This window comes from Phaethon lepturus, unplaced genomic scaffold (genome assembly GCF_000687285.1).
Source record: "Phaethon lepturus isolate BGI_N335 unplaced genomic scaffold, ASM68728v1 scaffold5843, whole genome shotgun sequence".
Taxonomy (NCBI): Eukaryota; Metazoa; Chordata; class Aves; order Phaethontiformes; family Phaethontidae; genus Phaethon; species Phaethon lepturus.
Window position 1 is genome coordinate 36,222 of NW_010531107.1, and position 20,876 is coordinate 57,097.

At 41.3% G+C, this 20,876-nt stretch overlaps 1 protein-coding gene across 1 annotated transcript in view; it reads right to left on the reverse strand.

Moving 5' to 3' along the window:
* The window catches only part of URB1 (URB1 ribosome biogenesis 1 homolog (S. cerevisiae)), a gene marked incomplete at its 5' end in the record, with an annotated part of 50,125 nt that overhangs the window by 14,857 nt on the left and 14,392 nt on the right, over positions 1 to 20,876 (reverse strand). Inside the window, 15 exons of the mRNA XM_010284439.1 lie at positions 860 to 923; positions 1,015 to 1,125; positions 2,869 to 3,062; positions 3,801 to 3,859; positions 5,065 to 5,242; positions 5,453 to 5,654; positions 7,128 to 7,983; positions 9,491 to 9,670; positions 10,188 to 10,412; positions 10,984 to 11,180; positions 12,445 to 12,615; positions 13,686 to 13,824; positions 14,482 to 14,598; positions 17,979 to 18,098; positions 19,373 to 19,485. Coding sequence (XP_010282741.1) covers positions 860 to 923; positions 1,015 to 1,125; positions 2,869 to 3,062; positions 3,801 to 3,859; positions 5,065 to 5,242; positions 5,453 to 5,654; positions 7,128 to 7,983; positions 9,491 to 9,670; positions 10,188 to 10,412; positions 10,984 to 11,180; positions 12,445 to 12,615; positions 13,686 to 13,824; positions 14,482 to 14,598; positions 17,979 to 18,098; positions 19,373 to 19,485 — 2,926 coding nt within the window. The remainder of the gene's footprint in view (positions 1 to 859; positions 924 to 1,014; positions 1,126 to 2,868; positions 3,063 to 3,800; positions 3,860 to 5,064; positions 5,243 to 5,452; positions 5,655 to 7,127; positions 7,984 to 9,490; positions 9,671 to 10,187; positions 10,413 to 10,983; positions 11,181 to 12,444; positions 12,616 to 13,685; positions 13,825 to 14,481; positions 14,599 to 17,978; positions 18,099 to 19,372; positions 19,486 to 20,876) is intronic.

The window sequence follows — 20,876 nt, forward strand, 5'->3', positions numbered from 1 at the left end:
AGACTGCAAGGATTATCTATATTCTCAGACAAAGCTAAGGGAGGTTCTTAATTCAGAGTCCTGTCCTGCTCCAAATGCCTGAGCCAGTACTCTTGCATTGCTGGTAATATTTATGCCCATACCTCAAAGACAGAAAAGTGCATTTGAGCAAGGCAGAGCAAAACCACCAGCATCTGTAGGAACTATCTGTTAGCAACAGTCTTCCTGGTGGACTGTTTGGGGACAGGGCCTGAAAAGAAACCAACTATTTTATACAATACATGGTTCTCTCTTATGAAGCAAGGTTGCATTATAAGTAGAGCTGCAGTCCAGACTGGTGAAAGACAAGGAAGGCATTGATACCATGTATTAGTACCCCAAAACTAACAATACATGTGTTAATGGAAGAGGTTATACACTCACCCCTCCACTGGCATATTCCTCTCCTCTCCAGCAAAGCACCAGAGCAGAGTATCATGCACGCAGGGGCAAGATCATTGAAAACGGCAAAGGCTGCACTGAGTATCAAATGCTGTATCCCAAGGAACAGGGAAGGGGAAGGAGTCCTACACTAGCAACTTGTGCTTTGGCCTTCATCTGTGATGAAATCCCTATAGTGGGTTCTTACTATGGAGAGTGACTACTGAAATGAGACAGTCCCTCACCCGATCCACAGACACTTGAAAGTTTGGGCAACACATGAGAATTACATTAAGAGCAGGAAATACATAGGAAAAACGTTTCCAAAAGCAACATTCACCTCTAGGTTTGACCTTGCTCACTGTTTATCTCAGTTAAAAATAAGACCCTGGAAAAACGTCAGTTGTGAGACAGCTTATTTTTGTGCAGTTAGTCAAACAAAGGAAGGTGGTCGGCTTACCTGGAATTTATAAGACTTTGATTATTCTTCTCATATAACTGAAGCAGTAGCAGTATCTTCTGATCTAAAAACCAAGATGAAACCCAAAGTCAGTCACCTATGAAGATGAAAACCAGATGTAGTAGGAAGTACCTTTCCCAGGCTAACACACTTACCTACAGCACTCAGTGTAGCTCCGTAGGCACCCAGCAACACGGCAAGGTGACTGCTCTCACAGAGAGATGGGCTGAGTTTCACAACTGTCAGCAGTATATCCACCAAGGCCTCTGAAATAAACACACAGCTTTAGCTTTGTTTCTCTCTCAGTTAGATAGCGTGTATATAAATACCACCCCCCCCTACATCCTTTCTAAACAGATGCACTACTGTACATTTTAGATCAAGATCCATCTCTATAAATACCAAAAGCCATTTCCCCGTCTACACTGAAGGATGATTACAATGCATTTAATTCAAGTGGAACAACTGTTTTTGAAGAAGTTAAAACTATTTCCAAGCTGGACACACAAATGTTATTGTGAGGTAAGGTCCACAACGTGGTATACTACCCTGCAGAAACTTCCCATGTGTACATATTTGCTCTCTGGTTAAAAAGCAGCACTATACCCTAGCCTACCATACTGCAGCTCCTTCCTCTCCCAGGAATGTATCTTAAATTATCTCAGGAGTTGCAGAGAGTAAAGGCAGACATCCCAGAAACGTCCCCAAGCTACTCAAGAAGTTGTAAGTTCACTTGTAAGTTCACACCCAAGCTGCAGTAACTTATCAAAATGCTTCTGCACTGTGCATTTAAACAGGGGTCATCATTGTAGAATCCAGTTCATTAGCAAGCTACAGGAACTCCGTCCTGGGGCGTACAAAAATTATCCATCTTTATTTTATAACTATTTGAGAAACAGATCAAATAAGCAACCAGATTACTGAAAGGCAAATAGGGTATCTGTGGCAGATTCAAGACCTGAATCCAGATTTCTTTACTCCCAGTATCTGAAAAGGCACAGACTTTTTGCTCCTAGTATCTACAGAATATAAAATGTATGTCAAAACAAAACAGATCATAAAGACAACAGCCTGAATGAATGCACTCTTGACACCAAGTTTCTGAATTACTGAGGTTAGCCTCAAAGAATCCATCTTGCTGCTCTGCAGAGATACATTCAAAAGGTAAAACACATACAGTATGCAGCCGCATCTATTACTTATTTTTTAATTTCACTGAATTTGTGACTTCCAAGAGCTTTTTGCTCTTTTCAGGTAATTTAAAACTTTAAAGTTTATTTACATGTTGCTCACCAATACACACAAAATTTGTTATCAACATACTGCCCTGAGAATTTCCTCCCCTTTTCTTATATAGCTCCTTCAATATCACTGAATCTCAAAACCCTGCACAGTGGGAAAAGGCTGAGGTCTACGTAGATTAAATGATTGGTTCAAGGTCAGGTTGTATTTCAGTTGACAGAGATGAAGAAACAAAGCCAATCCTACACATGAACTAGCACCCAATTTATATCACTCATGGAAGGATATTCCTTGAAAAGGTCGCAGTATCAAATACACATTTATTAAATTAACATTTTTGAAACAACTTGCAAAATCAACTTAAAATCTTCTATATCAACCTATTTTAAAACAGGTTTAAATCTCTCACATGTTTCTAACAGAACCTATATGCACCTACAAGTGATCTCACACTAACAGCCTCATAGAAACCAAAAGAATCAATTCAAGATTTCAACAGGGTTAAAAAACAAACAAACAAAAAACCCCAAACCCACCTTTTCAGTAGTCTTCTAAAACATAAGCATTTGAAACTGACAGCCATAAAATGAATGCAACATTTGGGTCCAAGTAGAGGTACAATTTAGAAATAAATGCTAATATCCTGGAATTATTTAATAGCTCTGCAAGTATATGTAGGTGGATAGGTTACTGAATGGATAGAATATAAAGCAAGAAAGACAAGATTACTAAATATAGTTAAAGGGAAGAAGATGATTAAAAAATACCTCTTGTTTGTATGTTTGTGCCATCTTCTTCTCTTGACCTCAGTATGGCTGACAAAAATAGAGAGTGCTGCGTGACCATCATGTGAAGTTTGGAGAGCTTGACTAATCTCTGACTAAGTGAGGATTCTTTCTTGTATAATAACTGAATAGCGATGTTCAGGACTTTCAAAAATGCTTCATTTCTGTAGCGGTACCTTTAGAAGCAAGGATCACAGAAAAGTCAGATCCCAACCAAACCCAAGGAAACCTGCTTGAAAAAGATTTGAGAAATCAGAACTTTACAAAGAAAGTAAACTTAAAGCCAAAACAAATGAAAAAGAAATGAAAACACGTGCACCTCTTTCTCTGAGCTGTTTTAATTCTTTTTAAGCTATACTGATGTCTTAATTATAAAAAAAATAAAGGAGAATCAACACACAGTCACATTTGTAGCTGCACTGATCTTAATAAAAGATTAGAATTTTGCCCACTAACCTTCAGACAACAACCCTTCAGATAAACACTGAAGCTAAGATCATCCTAAACTATTTGTCATTTCTTTTATTTAAATGGTTTACATTTAAAGGTGAAAGATCTGACTCTGTTTTCATGTGAATTGTATTTAAGAAATATCTTAAATAAAAAGAAGTTACATAAGCATGAAACTTCTTTATGCCAAAGCTAGTTGGCATAGCTGGCTAGTCCAGCTCTCCAGTTAGCTATGTTAATTACCCTAAATGGAGCATAAAATCCAAATCTGCCTGCAGTTGTGCAGGTTCAGGCTCCAATGAAGCCAGTGGATGTGACAAAGTGCATCCTGAGAAACAAGCAGCAGCATCAAATCTGACTGAATTTCAAGGGAGACAGGGTGTTTCCAGTATAATGCAGAACAAGGCCAAGTGAACAGAACTGTACCTCCTACAGCACCTTTGGTGCATCTCAAAATTACTTACCTGAGTCCTGTCTTCACAAGGCTGTACCAGTCATCTGGGTCCATTTCTTCAACAAAGCGCTGTGCATGTAGTAAGTAAAAACATATGTTTACACTTAGCACATAGAGCTTCTACAGATCAAGACCAGAAATTTTTGTTCAACAGACACATGAACAACATGCAAGCCTAAGACTCAGATGGGATAATCAAAGGATAACAGGGAAGAAAGCTCTTGGATACAACAATACTACCTCCTGATTCAAATGAAACTGCAAGTCTTGTTTTGTTCGTCCTGGGAGCAAAGGAGCATATGCGCTGTGTGCAATTAAAAAGCAAGCTGGTCTGCAGGTACCAAAAAGCCCTCAGTCTTCAAACTCTTCACACTCCCAAAGTGTGAAAGGAATAAAAAGTCATCAAGTCAAAGCAAGAGATTCAGTACTAGGTTTTTGTGTACCTACAATATGCTTAAGCTAACCAACCTTTGCATGTGGCAAACAGGGGTGGTTGGGTGTACGTGTTCTTTACAAAAGCTCATCTTCCCTGAAATGCTATAAACCACAATAAACAACAATCAGTTTTAAGAAGACTGACAGCTGTACATGCCAGCAGCCGCTGTAATGGTAGGTGCTAACCTTGTCAGGCCTGTGAACACCATCAGGATGAAGACTATGAGGTAGCCCCTCAGGGCCTGCAAGACTCCTGTCCTGTACAATCAATCATGTACTTAAAAGGCAGTCTCGCCAGCAGCCAGCAAGAGGTCAAAGGCATTCGCTGCCTGCAGAGACTTTAATTTTTATGTCTTACGTGGATCTGCCTACCTAACTGAACTACGAAAGAAACAGTAGTACAGGGGGAATGATCAAGTAGCATTCTTTACAATCAAAGTCCGGATTTCTGTCTATGATCAACCGGATTTTCTGCCACAAACTTCAGAGAGCATGGCAGGCAGGTCTTGTCAAAAGTGTCTCCATCACTCTTATTTTTTTCCCCTTTTAATAAAAGCATCCGTTGGCACCCTTTGATTTTTAACTCTTGAACACCTCAAACTCTGATTTTTCAAAGGGGACCGTTAGCAGAAAGCCGTCATCAAGAACAGCTCAAAATTGCTTCTTATAAAGGATTAGCAGGGCTAAGTTAACTCTGTAAAAGCTATTAAAAGCCCACAGAAGCCATTATCTATAAAACAGAAAATAAACTCCAGTCTATATTTACCCAAGATACAAGAGCACAAAAACACATATCCACACAGTCGCATTCTGGCAATGCAGATAAAAAGAAGTCTCACCAATAATTCTTCTAGCCTCAGCAGCATGGACCTCTCCATTTCTTCCTTGCTTTCATCTTTACTGCTGTTGTACATGACAATTAACCCCTTCATGCAGGCTGATAACAGGCGTCTTCTCCAGGAATGCAGCTCTTCAGAGTTTTCAAGCACTCTAGATATGGCATCTGCCACTGTCCAACTGCCAAAAGATATTTATTTCTTAATTTTTAACATGCTTTTGTATATGCTAAAGATGCCTGGCTGCCAAAGCTCTGAAGTGACAGATTCTCTAAGGAGAGGATGCTATTATTGTTCACAATATTTGCATTCATCCATATCTATCACAATGTTTTATGGGACAAACCTACGGGACAAACCTAGGACAAGCAGGGCAACTGGATTTGCCTACCTTTCATTATTTTCTGCCTTCTCAAGAAGAGCAGGAAGTTGGTCAATAAGCTTTCGCAGCCCCTTGCTTTCTGAAGATGGCAACAGCTTCGAAAGAACTTGCAGTTTCACAGTGGTCTCATGCGATGCTTCTGTGTCTTGAAATACACTGCAGAGCTCCTTCCACAGAGCTTTCCTCAAGACAGATGTAACAGCTGAGGCCACTGTTCAGAGAGAGCAGGGGATGCAGGTTTCACCATCTAAGTGTGCTAAGCAACAACAGATTTATAATTACAGAAATCCCAAACCACTTTTCTAATCAAGCTCCAGATTACTTAGTTTCTAGGAAATTACACTACAGTAGCTGCTAATCTGCTACAGAGAAGTGCACTCTGCATTGCTCCATAGCATCATTAGGAAGTATTTAGCATATGTACCAGACAACCACTTGCTACACAGCTGAAACTATTAGACACAAGCAAGCAATGCAGACCTCCAAAAGAGGAACAACTTCCTGATAAGAAACCTTGTCCTTGCATCTCAGGAAGGATGAAACCTTACCAGTTTTCTGACCCTGGGCTCAAGGACATTTTGTCTCACATCAACAGACAGAAGTTTAACAAACAGATACTTTATAAATCAAGTCACTCATACAGCAGTTTCCCCTTCTAGCGTTCAAAAATGAAACCACTGGTGTGCCTTGGGTGCTAGAGAAAGGTTTAGTTCTTTTAGGTCTTTTCACTACTTGAACTTCTCCTAGATAGAGCTATCCACCTCCACCAACAGCTACAGTCAGCCTGTTTCTGTTGCTATGCACATTTCTATGCAATAAGAGAAATTAAATCAAAGCGATCATGTTCTGTCAAGTTGAATCCTAACTTGCAGTTTTGCTGGTAGAAAATTTAACAGTCTTGTTAATTTAATGCTGCTGCTAGTTCGGAAAGTTTTGGACTGCCAGGTTAGGAAGGCATTACTGTAGGAAACTATATTTGGAGATTTATTTTAGAAGAAAGTTTTGGACTCTTACACTTGTAAAAGTGAAAGCTTACGTTATGCAAAACCATATGGCTATGGCATTCCACTCACCAGACAGTGTTCCATCTATGTCTGAAAGAAAGTTTTTACCTCCTATACTCAACTAAGCATGAAGACAGATTTTCTATGCACTAAGTATTAAATAAGGGCTTCAAAAGAAAAAAATGGGCAACAGCAACTGTAAGAGTACTTTGCTTCAGTCTAACAACAAACCTTCACTACAGTCCTTTACCTTTTATACCACAGAGGTACTTACAAGAGAACCATTAGAACTTAGACATGCAAATTCTTATCATCTCTACTTATTGTGCAGAGGATCCAAGACTTTAAGGCCAGCAGAGCCTACACTGGGAATTTGGCCTCCCAAATGACAAAATCAGGCATTTGCCTATGCTGTTCCACACACCCTGCCATTTGTAACTATCCAGCTTCAGGGTAGATCTCTGGATGATATTCTTGAATTGCTTGCTAACCTTAGACAAAACCAAAACAATATTCCCAAGAAGTACCAATAGAAGTATTTTAACTACCCAGGGGTGTTCAAAATACTGAAAAGTTATTATGATGAAGAAGAAAACACAATCGAGGGTAGCAAAGGTACCGTTCTGCATTTCCTCCATAAAAAGCCTTTCAGAGGAAGGAGTAAAATTTAGTGGCTTTACCTGTGGAAGGTCGGGTGATATCATACTGGTCTCTGCATTGCAAATACACATTAAGAAGTGGAAGAAAGCTGTCCATGTTTTTCCTGAGGTACTTTGCAGTAGCACTGCTCAAACACCACAGCTCAAACTGCAGCAGGTGAGTCCTACAGTGTTTTATCAGCATGCCCACAATGGCAAGGGAGGTTTCTGACCTCTGGTTAAGGCAGTGAACGTGCACACCTACACTGACTGCGTGTGCAAGGACTGGCTCGCTTTGGAGAGCCTGAAGGAAAACTTTCTCCAAATCTTTGCTGGCTGATGCTGACATCAATATCCCCAAAGCTTTAATGAGCTCTGTGGATAGCAGTAGCTCTCCTTGTTGGGGCTGCCTTTTGTAGCTCTCTGTGAGGAGCTGCACCAAAATCTGTCCATAGAAGCTTAATTGTTTCCCTTTTTTAGGGGACTTTTCAGATTTCTGAGTAGTCAAGCTCATCTCAGGAAGTCGCAGCATGGTTAAAGTGATCTCCTTCAGCTGAGCTGCTGCCATGTATATATGCAACTCCTCCAGAGCCTCCAGCTGGTGAGACTTCTTGGGAGAGACCTGGCTTCTGTCTTTCCCCAAAGCCTGTAGCTCTTTCAAGACACTTTTTGTGATAGCTTCAAAATACTTTGATAAAACATGTTTGTGATTCATGCTCTGCAGCATGGGCGCACCCGTTCTCAACAGCTGGAGCACACCAGCATTGAGATGAGCCGAGAGGAGCTTCACAGTGACAGGGTTTAAACTGTGCTGAGGAACAGAACGTTGTTCTAAAGCCAGGAACCAACTCTCCAGCATAGGATGTCTAAAAATCAACAGGAGCGTATCTTCTAGTGTCTGTAAGAAATGATTGTAACAATATCACTGAATGGATAATTATAGGTGGAGGGAGGAATCATTCATCTGCTTATTTTCCAGAGCATGTTTATTACAATTACTGAACATGAAATTGTTTATTAACTGGTCAGAGGATAAAAATATTAACGAATTACAAGCACATAAATACCGTTCTTCCAACATTTATAATGTGAGAGGATGTCCTGGTTTTGAGTTACTTTTCTTCCTAGTAGCTGGTATAGTGTTGTTTTGGATTTAGTATGAGAATAACATTGATAACACACTGATGTTTTAGCTGTTGCTAAGCAGTGCTTACACTAGTCAAGGACTTTTCATCTTCTCATGCCCTGCCAGCAAGAAGCTGGGATGGGGCACAGCCAGGACAGCTGACCCAAACTGGCCAAAGGGGTATTGCATACCATGTGATGTCATGCTCAATAAATAAACCGGGGGGAGTTGGCTGAGGGCACCATGGCTTGGGAACTGGCTAAGCATCACTCAGCGGGTGGTGAGAAACTTTATTGTGCATCACTTGTTTTGTATATCATTATGATTATTACTATTATTATCATCATCACCACCATCATATTTTCTCCTCCCTTGCTGTCCTATTAAACTGAGGTGGGGAGAAGGACTGAGTGAGCAGCTACATGATGCTTAGTTGCTGTCTGGGGTTAACATGACAGAAGCATGCCTTCACTCAGCATTCTCCACATGTCTAAGCATGCTTCAAGCAGAAAACTGTATATTCTGGGGTTTGTCAATACAATTCCATTCTAATCTCCATAAATCCACAGAACAGATGAAAGGGTGGGCAACAATTCACTCCTCCAAGCAGATAATTTTCATAATCAGGCTTTACACAGGGCTTAGGGAATAGAATTTCTTCTGTAAAGGTGAGTGATCTCTGTCAGGTTCTTTCCTGACCGTATTCCAGCTGAGGTTGAGACTGTGGGTGATGCAGCTTGGTCAAGTCTCCAGACAGTAGTTTTCTAACTGTTGGACCACATGCCCAAAGTGCCTAAGTCGTCCTCCTAGACCTTAGCACCATCTCTCTGGTTCAACCTGTCTCCATGCAACACAACTCTGAAATATACAATGTATAGTATCCCTTTCACTCCCTGCCCTTCTGAGGTCCTGGCAAAAGGCACAATAATGCTTCTACAAAGCAGTAAAATCCTATTCAAGCCCTTATACAGTGAAAGTATGACAGACAGACTTTAATCCTAACTGAAATCCCAGAAATACTCACGACTATTAAGTCACAGCACTCACAAAGCCTGATCCCTGCCAGATCCCCTGTTCGCTGTCACATTTAGCCAGTTCCATGTTTTGGTGATCGGTGAAAAAATATCAACATAATTTGTGCTCAAAAATCATTCATGTTCAAGATAATTTACTTTAATTAATGGTTCAGCAAAACTTACAACTATTTCCCTAAAGAATAAATCAAATCAAAGTTTACTAATAGGTGAGCTTCTGACCTGTGTATCAAGGGATTGGGTACCTTGTCATTTGAAGACTCCTCTGCAATCAGAGCTTCCTCGTCCATAAAGAGATCTGGTTCAGTCTGATGTTCTTCTCGTTTCTGTTGATTATCCAACTCTATCTGATTTCCCCGGCACAACAAGCCATTCAGCAGGTCCATATAGAGGTCAACAAGGTGAGGACCAGAAGTTTTACTAAGCTGTGAAAATAGCAGACATCTTGGAAGTTTAGAAAATAGAAGGATGGGAGCAGACGGATAACGATCCAACAGGAATAGAAATTAACTAAAAACTTCCTAGATTACAACTCTTTTGTGGAAAGGAATCAATCCCCTCTGTAGAAACCTGATTCTAAGAAAAGTCTCAGGGTGGCAAATAAATAATCTATTTATAGATTTTGATCTGTACTGCAACTTTTGGTGTAACACAGGCCAATGAATTTCACTCTCTGGAGAGGCTTCTTATGGAGACCCAGGAGCTGAATTAAAATCTGGAGTTTATTTGCTTTAAATCCAAGACTCCTCAACAATTAGAAGGATAGACATTTGTTCACAAATTAAGTGCAAGTTTGTCTGGTGCTCTATAGCCTCAGTGAGAGCAGAGTATGTCAAAAAGCTGCAGAACTGGATCCTTAAGTTTTAACAGCCAAGTCATTTGTACTTGCTGCACTAAAATAAAACAAACCAACCCACGATATCACCACAATATTGCTCTTACACTGCCAAAGTTCTCCACTGTGGATTTCAGGTATAGCAACACATGCTTTACTCCTAACAGAAGCTGTTCAGGTAGGAGCTGGGAAGCCAAGTCTCTCAATTTTCTCTGGATATCATCTTCCAGTAAGGTATTGCCTCCTCTCTCATATGCTTCCTTTAGCAAAGTGGTAAATACAGAATCCAGGGCCACAGCAGGTTCTTTGCATACCTCTTTGTGTTTTTTAAACTGTTTAAAGTGGAAAAATAACAGAAGAGAAAAATAAAGATGAGTATGAATCAAAAGTTTCTTCAGCTACCTCTGTTTTGAAATGAGTTCTGTGCTAAAAGCAGGACTGAAGCTCCAGGAGCGTACATGTAGAGTCCTGCTATCACAGAGCTAGTCAAAGGTGTCCCATGGCAAATCTGCACATGGGCACTGCTGGGCTAACAGAAAAACACAGCAACCCCTAGCACAGCTGGTCCGTGCATTCCCAACCTCTAGCTGCATGAACTCCAACCACTGTAAAGTGGCTCCTCGGGCCACATCACACATTACGCTACACCGTGCCTGATGAAGAGCTGTAGTCTGAGTGACTGTACAACCCTTGAGCCCTGGCTTCACTTCCCAATCACAGCACAGACTTCTTGTATTGTTACAGAAAAGTCCTTGAGCAAATTTTTGTCCCAATGTGATCAAGGAACAATACAGAATTAGCTTAATGTAAATGCATTTTCTGATGGAAATGTAACCTTTATACACTGTAAGGTTTTATAGTAATACTGGCTCAAGCATTCAAGTGACTTCAGGTATTCCGTACCACAGGTTCCTGAGATTGCTGGGGTATCCAGAGTTTATAGTACTGATTAAATCGGTGGAGCTGAGGATACTTAGAAACTTTCAGGGACTGTAGGTCTTTATCATAGAGCTGGAACATCAAGCAGAGGGCGAGGGGTTCTCTCTGAGAGTGCAGGAGGTCAGTGAAAACAGCAACAAGATAGTCTACGATATGTGCTCCTAGAAAAGCAAAATAAAAAATAAAAAATAAAAAATAAAAAGGAAGTGAAAAAATAAAAGAAAATTCTGTTGGCAGAAGTAATCTGCATAAACACAGACACTAGGGCAACCCTCTTTCCTTAAGACCTGGGCAACAGGCCATATAGCATCACTTGGAAAAGTATTGAATAGGATTAAAAGGTGTTTGTAATAAGCTAGACAAGTGTTCCTGACAGAGGTATCTGGAAAAATCCTCCATACAGTAGTCCTTGGGGAAGTAAATAATCACCCCACTTCAAGATACATGCTCGGGTTGGCCTTTTTCCTTCCAGAGCAGCATAAAATTCACTCCACCTTTACTGTGTTGTGCTAAACATGTCTGTATTTTGATGCATAAGGACCCCAGCCAAGCCTCACCTAAAAGAACTGATTTGTACTGGGGGGAACACACCCAAGTTAACACACACTGGTTAAATAAGGAGGATTTTCTTTCAGAACTGGGACTTCTGTTCCACCCCAGGTGCTACTCAACAGCCAAACAGGACTTAGTGAGGTGCTGTGGGGTTGGCAAATTCTGCTCTGAAGCCAACTGCTGCCCCTGTGACTCCTCACTCAACCAAACCCTTTCCTCAAGGAGGTGGTAGAACTTTGCAATATTCACCCCTGGAGCTTTGTCTCTGAAGTTTTCTTTGCAAAATGCAGCCCAGTCAGTCAAAAATCAACAGTCCAGTCCTCTCTCCCCTACTGACTGGTCTCAGTGGAAGAGCTGCCTACAGCCATCGAAACCACCTTTCTCTCACAACCTGCATACTCTGTGCTTAAAATACTGCGCAACTGCTTCCAGGCCAAGATTGTCCATGCAGGGACAACGTCTCTCCGCTGCCCCTCAGTCCCCTCTATACCGTGCTCAGAGCCTAGGGTCATTCTCTTCCTTCACTTCCCTGAATCTCACAGGCGAAAGGCAGGCTCTCCTTCTAACCTGGATAAATTTGTTTTCCCACAGTAGGAGCTCCCTGGAGTCAAATGGCCGTTTATAGAACGCCCGCATTTCCATCTATTTTCCCTACTCCAGAAACCCAGAGCAAGCTTCTTTAGGGTCAGGAAAAAAGGGACAGAAGCACCTCATGAGCTTTAATGCCTCTCTTGAGCAGGGAACACCATGAATCTGCACCTCCTCCTGCGTGTAACAGAGATAAGAAAATGTCTCAAAGAGCTCACTTGGCAAGAATGATCCTACTTCCACTCCACTAGCATAGATGATACATAGGAACAAAAAAGTCTGTACCTGTTCCATTTTCGGTCTGAAGCAGCAGTATATTCCTGGCCTCTAATGCAGCAGGAACAACAGCACTGAATGGAAATGTTTGGATAATCATGTCTTCATTTAAAGTGAACCCAATTTCTTCATCTAAGCCATCACTGCCCTCAATTAGGACATCCACCATATCCAGGACATCTATTAAGTGAAGAAAAAAATGAAAACAGAGGATTCAGACCAACTAGGAAACAACAGAGGTAGAATCCAACACTCCAGGAATACAAGGCAGCTTCTGAATTCCCAAAGCAGAAAAAAGGATGAAAGACATATTTGTCTAGCAATATAATGGTAAATGCAACTGTAAAAATCACTGTCTCTTACTGTGTACTTAACTTTCCTTTCTGCCTTTCAACATTGCTGCCCAGCTGACAGAAGTAAGGGAAGGGAAGAGGTGCATCACCTACTGCTATCTTGATGGCATTAGGCAAGGCCCATCTGAGCATAACAGTGACAAGAAACGTGTATGGGAAAGTATGAAGCAAGCAGCCATTTCCCCATTAAAAGAACATCCTGAGCAGTCTTTGAAGAGATTCTCAGCTCTTTATAGCCAGAGAACCAAATCTTTTTGTTTAACAGCTTTAACATTTGAAGAAGATACCATGTATTCTGTAACTGGCATTATGTCCCTATAATACAGTCAATGCAAGGCAATTGATCCATCTGGTACTGACTGTTAAACTACCTCAATTATCTTACATTTGTGTACTGCAGATGGACTGTTAGAGCAGAACAGCTAGCACATGGTAAGTTGTCCAAGTGTCCACATCTGCAGAAGTTTGTCTGCAGTAGGGCTGTGACTGGTCCCAGAAAGCAGGAGCAGCAAAATTCCAGCTGTGTGCCTGGGAATAAGAAAGTTCCCTGGGCACCCCGGCACCTTCCTCCTGGATGAACAGATATGAGCAGCCCCACAGAGAGGAACTGTAATAGTTCTCATTTTATTTAGAAAATGCTGCTGCAGGAGCCTGAGGAGAGATTTAAAATACTGTTAAAACTGCATAACTGCATCAGAAATTACTTTTGGGGGTAAAGTAGTAACTTTGCAATTCAGACTTCTACTTCTGACACTAAATACAACTGGAGGGCTGAATCCTGTAGGTCCTTACTTAGGCAGGATTTCTACAGTTATCAGTCATCAGTGTGCAAATCAGGGCTAGAAAATTTAGCACAAACTCTTGGAATTCTCTTTTGTTGACGGAATCGCCACATACCGTCAATGTGAGAGATGGGGATGCTGATGTTATCAGAGTCTTGCTTAAACATATTAACTTGGAGCATACTGGCTTCCTGAACAAGGTCTGCTGCTTTATCTGTATAAGGATAGGGATTCGTCACAAGTTTCAACAGGATCTGTTAACAAAGGTTGAGAGAGAAACGTAAGTGCACAGGCTATTAAGTCTATGAGAACCGTATCTTCTTAAGAAAGACTGTGTGCTAAAAGTGATTGGAATCTGGGAAAGTTTTAGGAGGACAACTTCCACATACTTCTGCAGGAATCTACCTATGGTTACTGCTGTACATGGGACATCGTCTGATTGAAAAAGAAACGTCCCATTTCGCACCTTAAGTGCTACCATAGACTGAGTCCCTGGGGAAACTGCAACAAAAAGGAAGCAAGGGGCATTTAACATCCTGAAAGGTAAACATGAAATGTCAACTTTTCTTGTAAAAGGTTACAATTTACTTGGGTCTGATCATTTTGGTAGGTATTGCCACATAAAGAAAAAAGGACATAAGAGCTACCCCTGCACACAACACTACCTTTATATCAACAATGCTGTAATAAGAACTTATCTTTCTGGATTTAATTTTCCTCCAAATCATTTCACTGTCCTCCCACCCAAGACAAGAAAGATGTCAGCTCTGTATAAAGAATCACAAACACTGCTTTTCTCAGAATTCATCCACTGATCTTTGACAGGTTTCTCAACAATAGCAAAAAAATAATTAGTTTCCATTAATGTTATTCTTGGCATTGTTTATCCAGCTAATTTGAATAGTTGTTACCCTTTCCAAAAATTGAATCACTGCTTCCTTTTTGTCTTCTTTTGTATTATCCAAGTGTTCCAGCCAAACTGAAAGTTCCTTCCACGTGTACTCAAACACTCCACTGTCACGTAAAACCTGTCCAGAAAAATCAAAGGGGGTGTAAGAAAAAAAAACAACCACCACAACTAAAATACAAACCCCCAAAAAAGCACAGATCTTTCTGTATAGCACCTTCATGTTTTCTTCTTCTTGGAAAGAAAAAAAATAAAAAAAGAGCCGGTTGATGAAAATAAGTATCTGTCATTCTCATCCCCTCAGTTCAGGAGGCCTTATTCCCACCCACCAGGGCCACTCTAACTGCATAACAGAGGGTAAAACTGAATGCATTTTTTAAAACTAAGTCTTCCAAGACTGTATCAGCTGGCCTCAGTGTAATTAGGACCAAGGCTTAGTGCCTTCATCAAGGCTGTTTTGCTTACTTCTCGCTCAGCATGACCAAGAGAGAGGTGAGGCATGACTATGTCACAGCTGACACACGGAACCTGCTGAGCTGTGCCAGACACACACAGCCACTGTAAGAAAAGGGCAAGAAGCAAAGGAGGTTTTTAAGAATGACCAAAGTAAGAGGTAAAAACATGGCTTACTCTCTCACAACTGGAAAAACGAGCTGAGAGCAACTTCTTTCTGATCCTGTCTTCTCAGAGTCTCCCCTCCTCTCATCTGCTGCCTGCAGCACCAACCCAGTACAACTCCTCTTGGTTCCTGCCCTCACACTGACCCTGTGTATGGGATGGATGCCATGTGCACCCCGTTCAAGTAGGCTGCCAACAGCTACTCACTGGACCGGGCAGCCAGCACACGGCGATCTCACTACAAACGTTCACGCCCATGCATTTGGAACACAAGACTTCTACAAGCACTCAGGACACAGGAACCTGCTTCAGCACATGCCGGGGCAGCATGCACTGGATCCAGAGGCTGTTGCGCTGCCTGCAGTGCTGCTCATTGCAGCAGCCTCTCTGCTGCTCCACTGCTCAAGGCCTACGCTGCGGGGAGACGGAGGAAAAGAGGTGGCTACAGCACAGAGCCACAGCCAGGGCCAATCCATCTTGCTGGTCCCAGCCTGCAAAAGAGCCTTATACGCTGGACAGCTGCCGTGGAGCTAGGGTGTCCCCTGCCTACCACGCCACCTGAAACACCAGATGTGTCCCCTGCAACAGGGGCTGCTACAACGCTGTCTCACACACTGGCAAGGAAGGTCCAGCCAAGGCACAGCCAAAGGTAAGAACCAGGTCAAAGACTAGCAGGACTTTCGGTCCAACCACCTCAAGTTCTTCTGTTGTCAGTAGTCAGTCAGCACAAACCCTACGGATGTCAAAGTTTTCTGGACACAGAGCATTCGTTCCCTCCACCTTAGTAAATCTTATTTTTATAATTTCAGGGAAGCCGGCTATACTGCTTTCAGAGGGTTCTACATCCTTATACCATTACAGCAAGAAAAAAAAAGAAGTGCCATACCCTTAAAAACAGCCTGTAGGGAAGCGTTTGAAAACGACGCTAAATTAAATCCAAATCAGGCTACTTGTGCTTAAAAGAGTTGGGCAGATGGGTAAACAGTCAAATAAATAAACAGTGGGTCATGACCACGGCAAGGTCCAGAGAGAAGCATAAGCATACTCATGGTTGCTGTGGGTGGTGAGGTAGACACAATTTTACCACAGTCAAATAACAGATACTAACATATTTAGTAACTTTTGCCCACTTTCATGCTCTCTAAGTTCAGGCCCTTATCTGAGGCACCTAAATTAGGAACTTGGTGACCCTCTGCTCCATCTGTAAAAGAAAGAAAGGAGGAGGAGGGAGAAGAGGAACAGCTGTCTGAAGGACAATTCAGATGGCAGGCGATTTGAACTGCATGATGGTAGAACCGCCTGCCCCTCACTCTCAACAAGAGAGGAAACCTTGACCAGCTTCCTAACTCTGGCACCTACATTAAATGGCTGTAATTATGTGGGATGAATCTGGGCCTTTGTTTCTCCCCACACACAAAATACAAAGGAAGCTATCACAGCTCATTTGTTCTACATTTACTCTGCGTACACCACCAGCAGCTATAAAAATAACACCGCTGCTTACACAAATCTGACAGGATAATTCATTTAAAGAAAGAAAAAAAAAAAGAAAAAAGGATTCATTTTTAAATAATTAACTATTTTTGGCAGAGTCTCGAAATAGAAATACACTTGCAGCTCTCATGAAAACAGGCAGGAACAGAATGTGAAATCCAAAAACATGCCTTCCGATTATATGGCACTGTGTTGAAAAATAAGCAAAACACACTCATTAACATCTATTCTTAGCAGCCTTTCTGCTGACATAACTGCCCTAACTTCACTGCTCCTGTATTCTCCTCATAGAAAATGAAATGGACTGAATCTAAATGAGGAAACAAGAATGAGTCAGGCAGCCCACGTCTCCACTCAGCAAAAAAATCCAAATACACTAGAAAGACTGTACTGGGTAGCTTTTGATTGAGATATTCATTACTGTGAGACAAAGTTAACCTGACTTTAATCCTCTGCAGGGATCAAAGGCAACTGAAACCTAATTCAATCACTGTAACTTTGGTTTAGTGGATTGAACATTACAATTGCACCCTCTGATTGAAATTAAATGCACAAAGCTGTATACAAACTTGTATGCCACTATTGCTATGGGACACTGCACAAGGAGCCCTGTTCAGGGATTAGAACAGCTTTTTGGATTTTGTCTTGGCAGGGACAGTTGTTTGGTTGGGTTTGTTTTAATATAGGTTTCTAACCCTACTTAGACAACTAAGACAGGCCCAGTTTTAAAAAGATACTGAAAACAACAGCCACTGGTGCCTGCAGGACACTTGTAGTTGATGAGCACTTCTGAAAAGTCAGATAACTTAAATAAGTACACAGAAGGGGATTTTAATTCATTTTTAAGACAAAAGTACTCCTTGCATCAGAGCTCGTACCAGACGGTAAGAAACAGAACTACTTTGCAAGGGCAGAGCAAACTAGCTAAGGCTTTAGGAAGGCTTGAGTGATGAAGTACAGATTAAATAAAGGAGAATAAAAAAGAACAATCAAAAACAGATTAAATAAAGAAGAATAAAAAAGAACAATCAAAAATAATCTCTTCTTGATCAATGTCAAGATATTTGCAGGCATAAACTACATTAATTTATTACAGTATAGGAATTAATTCAGCCTAGTGGGGTGGGCAAACATTAACGACATTTTCCTTACTATTTCATCAACTGTTGCAGCAAATTCAGTTGACAGCATTTACTTTCATAGAATATTTAGTAACAGGTAGTTATCTGACAGCAAATTCCAAGAACAGTCACAGAAAACAGAAAAAAAGACTGTTGGCTACACAACTATGCAGTAAAGGTATCTGCTTTAAGAAAAAATTTTACAATCCTGAAATTTCAGACCTATGGGATATAGTGGATAACCTGATATTTCAGATCAAACACTTACCTTGATGATCAGTTTTTTGGTTGAAATTTTCAGATGAGAATGGTTACTGGTAACAAACATTTTCATCAGTAAATAGAATACTGATTTTTCACCAGATACCTTCTCTGTCTCAGAGACATCCTAAAAGAAAAATATATTAAAATTCACCTGGGACAGCAACACTGCACAGGATTATGTTGCACTGAGGCAGATATGCAATTTAAGTATATTATTTTATAGATCTGCCCAAAAATATCAAGGCCAATGGTATCATTGATGGTATCATTAGTGGGATCATTTAGACTACTTTGCATTCAGTGAGCCAGGAAGACAAGTACAATGGTTTTTTTGGAAAGTGGAAGAAGATGAGAGTAACAGAAACACCAACTAATACAAGGGTCCAAGATAAAGCCACCTTCCTCTCCAGTCATCCATTCTACTTCTATTTCTGTTTTCCCCAGGCATTTAGATTTCCTACAAATACTGTCCGAATAGAAATATAATCATTTAAAAGACTGATCCCCAAAGAACAGGAAAACAGTGCAAGTCACAGAGATGCTGAATGCTATCTGAACATCAAATTACAATCATTCAGCCACCTCCCCTGCTTTTCTCACTGACTTGCATTTGATGTCCAACAACTGTAACCCTCTAACATTGACAGATTTGGCTTTTATCTTTTCTGTTAAAACCTGTCTATACTAGAAGGGCAAAGCCAGAAGAAAATATCCATTCTTTGCCCATTTCCAGGTTTTCCTTTGCTTGCTCTTAACTCTCCTCACTTTTTCTTTATGGATGAGAAGGAGATGGTAGAGGTTTTCTGCCCTACTGTAGAGAAACAGAAAAACTCCTACAAGGCAGGGTCACAGTCACAACACCCTTGGGTCTCTCTGCTTCTCCCCAAAGTTAGGCCCACTCCTTTCTCCAGACATGAAAAGCAGGCTCTCTACAGCTTTCTTACTTTACAAGCCTGCAGTAAAGAAGAAAGCAGGGGCCCTGAAGCTTTCCTGTAATTATGGAGATGAGGGACAGCCTTAACGAATGCCAGAATCTTCCTCAGGAATAGGTGGGATGACTCCCCTCAGCGGGTCATTTCCTCGGTCTGAAATCTCAGGCTTTCCAGACAAGTGAAAACCAGCAAATTCTCACTCTTCCCCCTCCCCAAGGACAAGAAGAGCTGAAGGAACCTTGTCCAGCCCTTGTCAGCGAGGCAAAAATTTCCATCCTTGTAGAAAAACTTTTCAGTTCAAGAGGGATTCTTCACTAATGCTATGATTATAATTCCTACTGGTTTTACAAAACGGTGACCTCCTAAGACACCTGGACTGGGAATAGTTTAAACCCAGGCAGTGCCGGATGTAAAGATTTGCGGACAACAGGACAAAGAAACATAAATCTGCCTTAAAGTCTCTTACCTGTACTCTGAACCAGGCAAATTTATTTGCAGGAAGTTCCAAAGCCACTTTCAGTATATGGTGCTGCAGAACAGGAGGGACCTCTTCTCGGAGGCCCTTTTCAGTGACGATACCTGAGGTTTCAAAGCAATACAATCAACTTTATTTTGGTATATCTTCCTGAGATCTCAGGAACACTAATCATTTAGTGTTTCAAACCATCACTGTGAGATAAGCTGGCAATCTGCAAATTCCCATATCCAGAGGTCCCCAGACACACTACCATTACGTTTGGCCAATCTAAGGCTGGAATCCAGCCCTCAACAGGGAAAGTGTAAGACCTGCCCCTGCCACAAGCCATCGTTGGTGCATGGGAATACAAAATCTCTTCTGTCAGTCTCAGCAACCCTGAAAAGCTGTGTCCTACAGGAAGTAAAGAGGATGGATAAACTGGAAACAAAAATACAGAATTTAAATCAATAACAAAACTTAACGTTTACACTACTACAATATTTGCTACAGGCAATGGAACTTTACACTTGTGTCTCTCCCTACATCACTTTTATCATCTGCTCACAACTGCTTTGGCATAGCCTCAGAATTATCCACCTTACAGGTCAAAGAGCTGTGCAGAGACCCTTGCAGTGTGCTTTAAAAACTGACCTGCCCACACTTTATCTGCTTTAGTTTGGTATATCTTCCTGAGATCTCAGGAACACTAATCATTTAGTGTTTCAAACCATCACTGTGAGACTGTGAGATAAGCTGGCAATCTGCAAATTCCCATATCCAGAGGTCCCCAGACACACTACCATTACGTTTGGCCAATCTAAGGCTGGAATCCAGCCCTCAACAGGGAAAGTGTAAAGACCTGCCCCTGCCACAAGCCATCGTTGGTGCATGGGAATACAAAATCTCTTCTGTCAGTCTCAGCAACCCTGAAAAGCTGTGTCCTACAGGAAGTAAAGAGGATGGATAAACTGGAAACAAAAATACAGAATTTAAATCAATAACAAAACAACGTTTACACTACTACAATATTTGCTACAGGCAATGGAACTTTACACTTGTGTCTCTCCCTACATCACTTTTATCATCTGCTCACAACTGCTTTGGCATAGCCTCAGAATTATCCACCTTACAGGTCAAAGAGCTGTGCAGAGACCCTTGCAGTGTGCTTTAAAAACTGACCTGCCCACACTTTATCTGCAGTTAAGTTACCAGCTATACAAAGCTTTGGTGTCAGTGTGCTTTTCATAGTCTGTGTAGTATCTTTGTGGTCCAGACTAGAGAGAACAATAGATTTTTAAAATGCAGCCTCACTACAAAGTCTAGCCAACAGTAAGACGAAACAATAAAACTGTACCAGCTGTGTAAAGCACATTGCTACAATGTAGAAAAATATGCTGCCAGACCTGCCCCTGCCACAAGCCATCGTTGGTGCATGGGAATACAAAATCTCTTCTGTCAGTCTCAGCAACCCTGAAAAGCTGTGTCCTACAGGAAGTAAAGAGGATGGATAAAC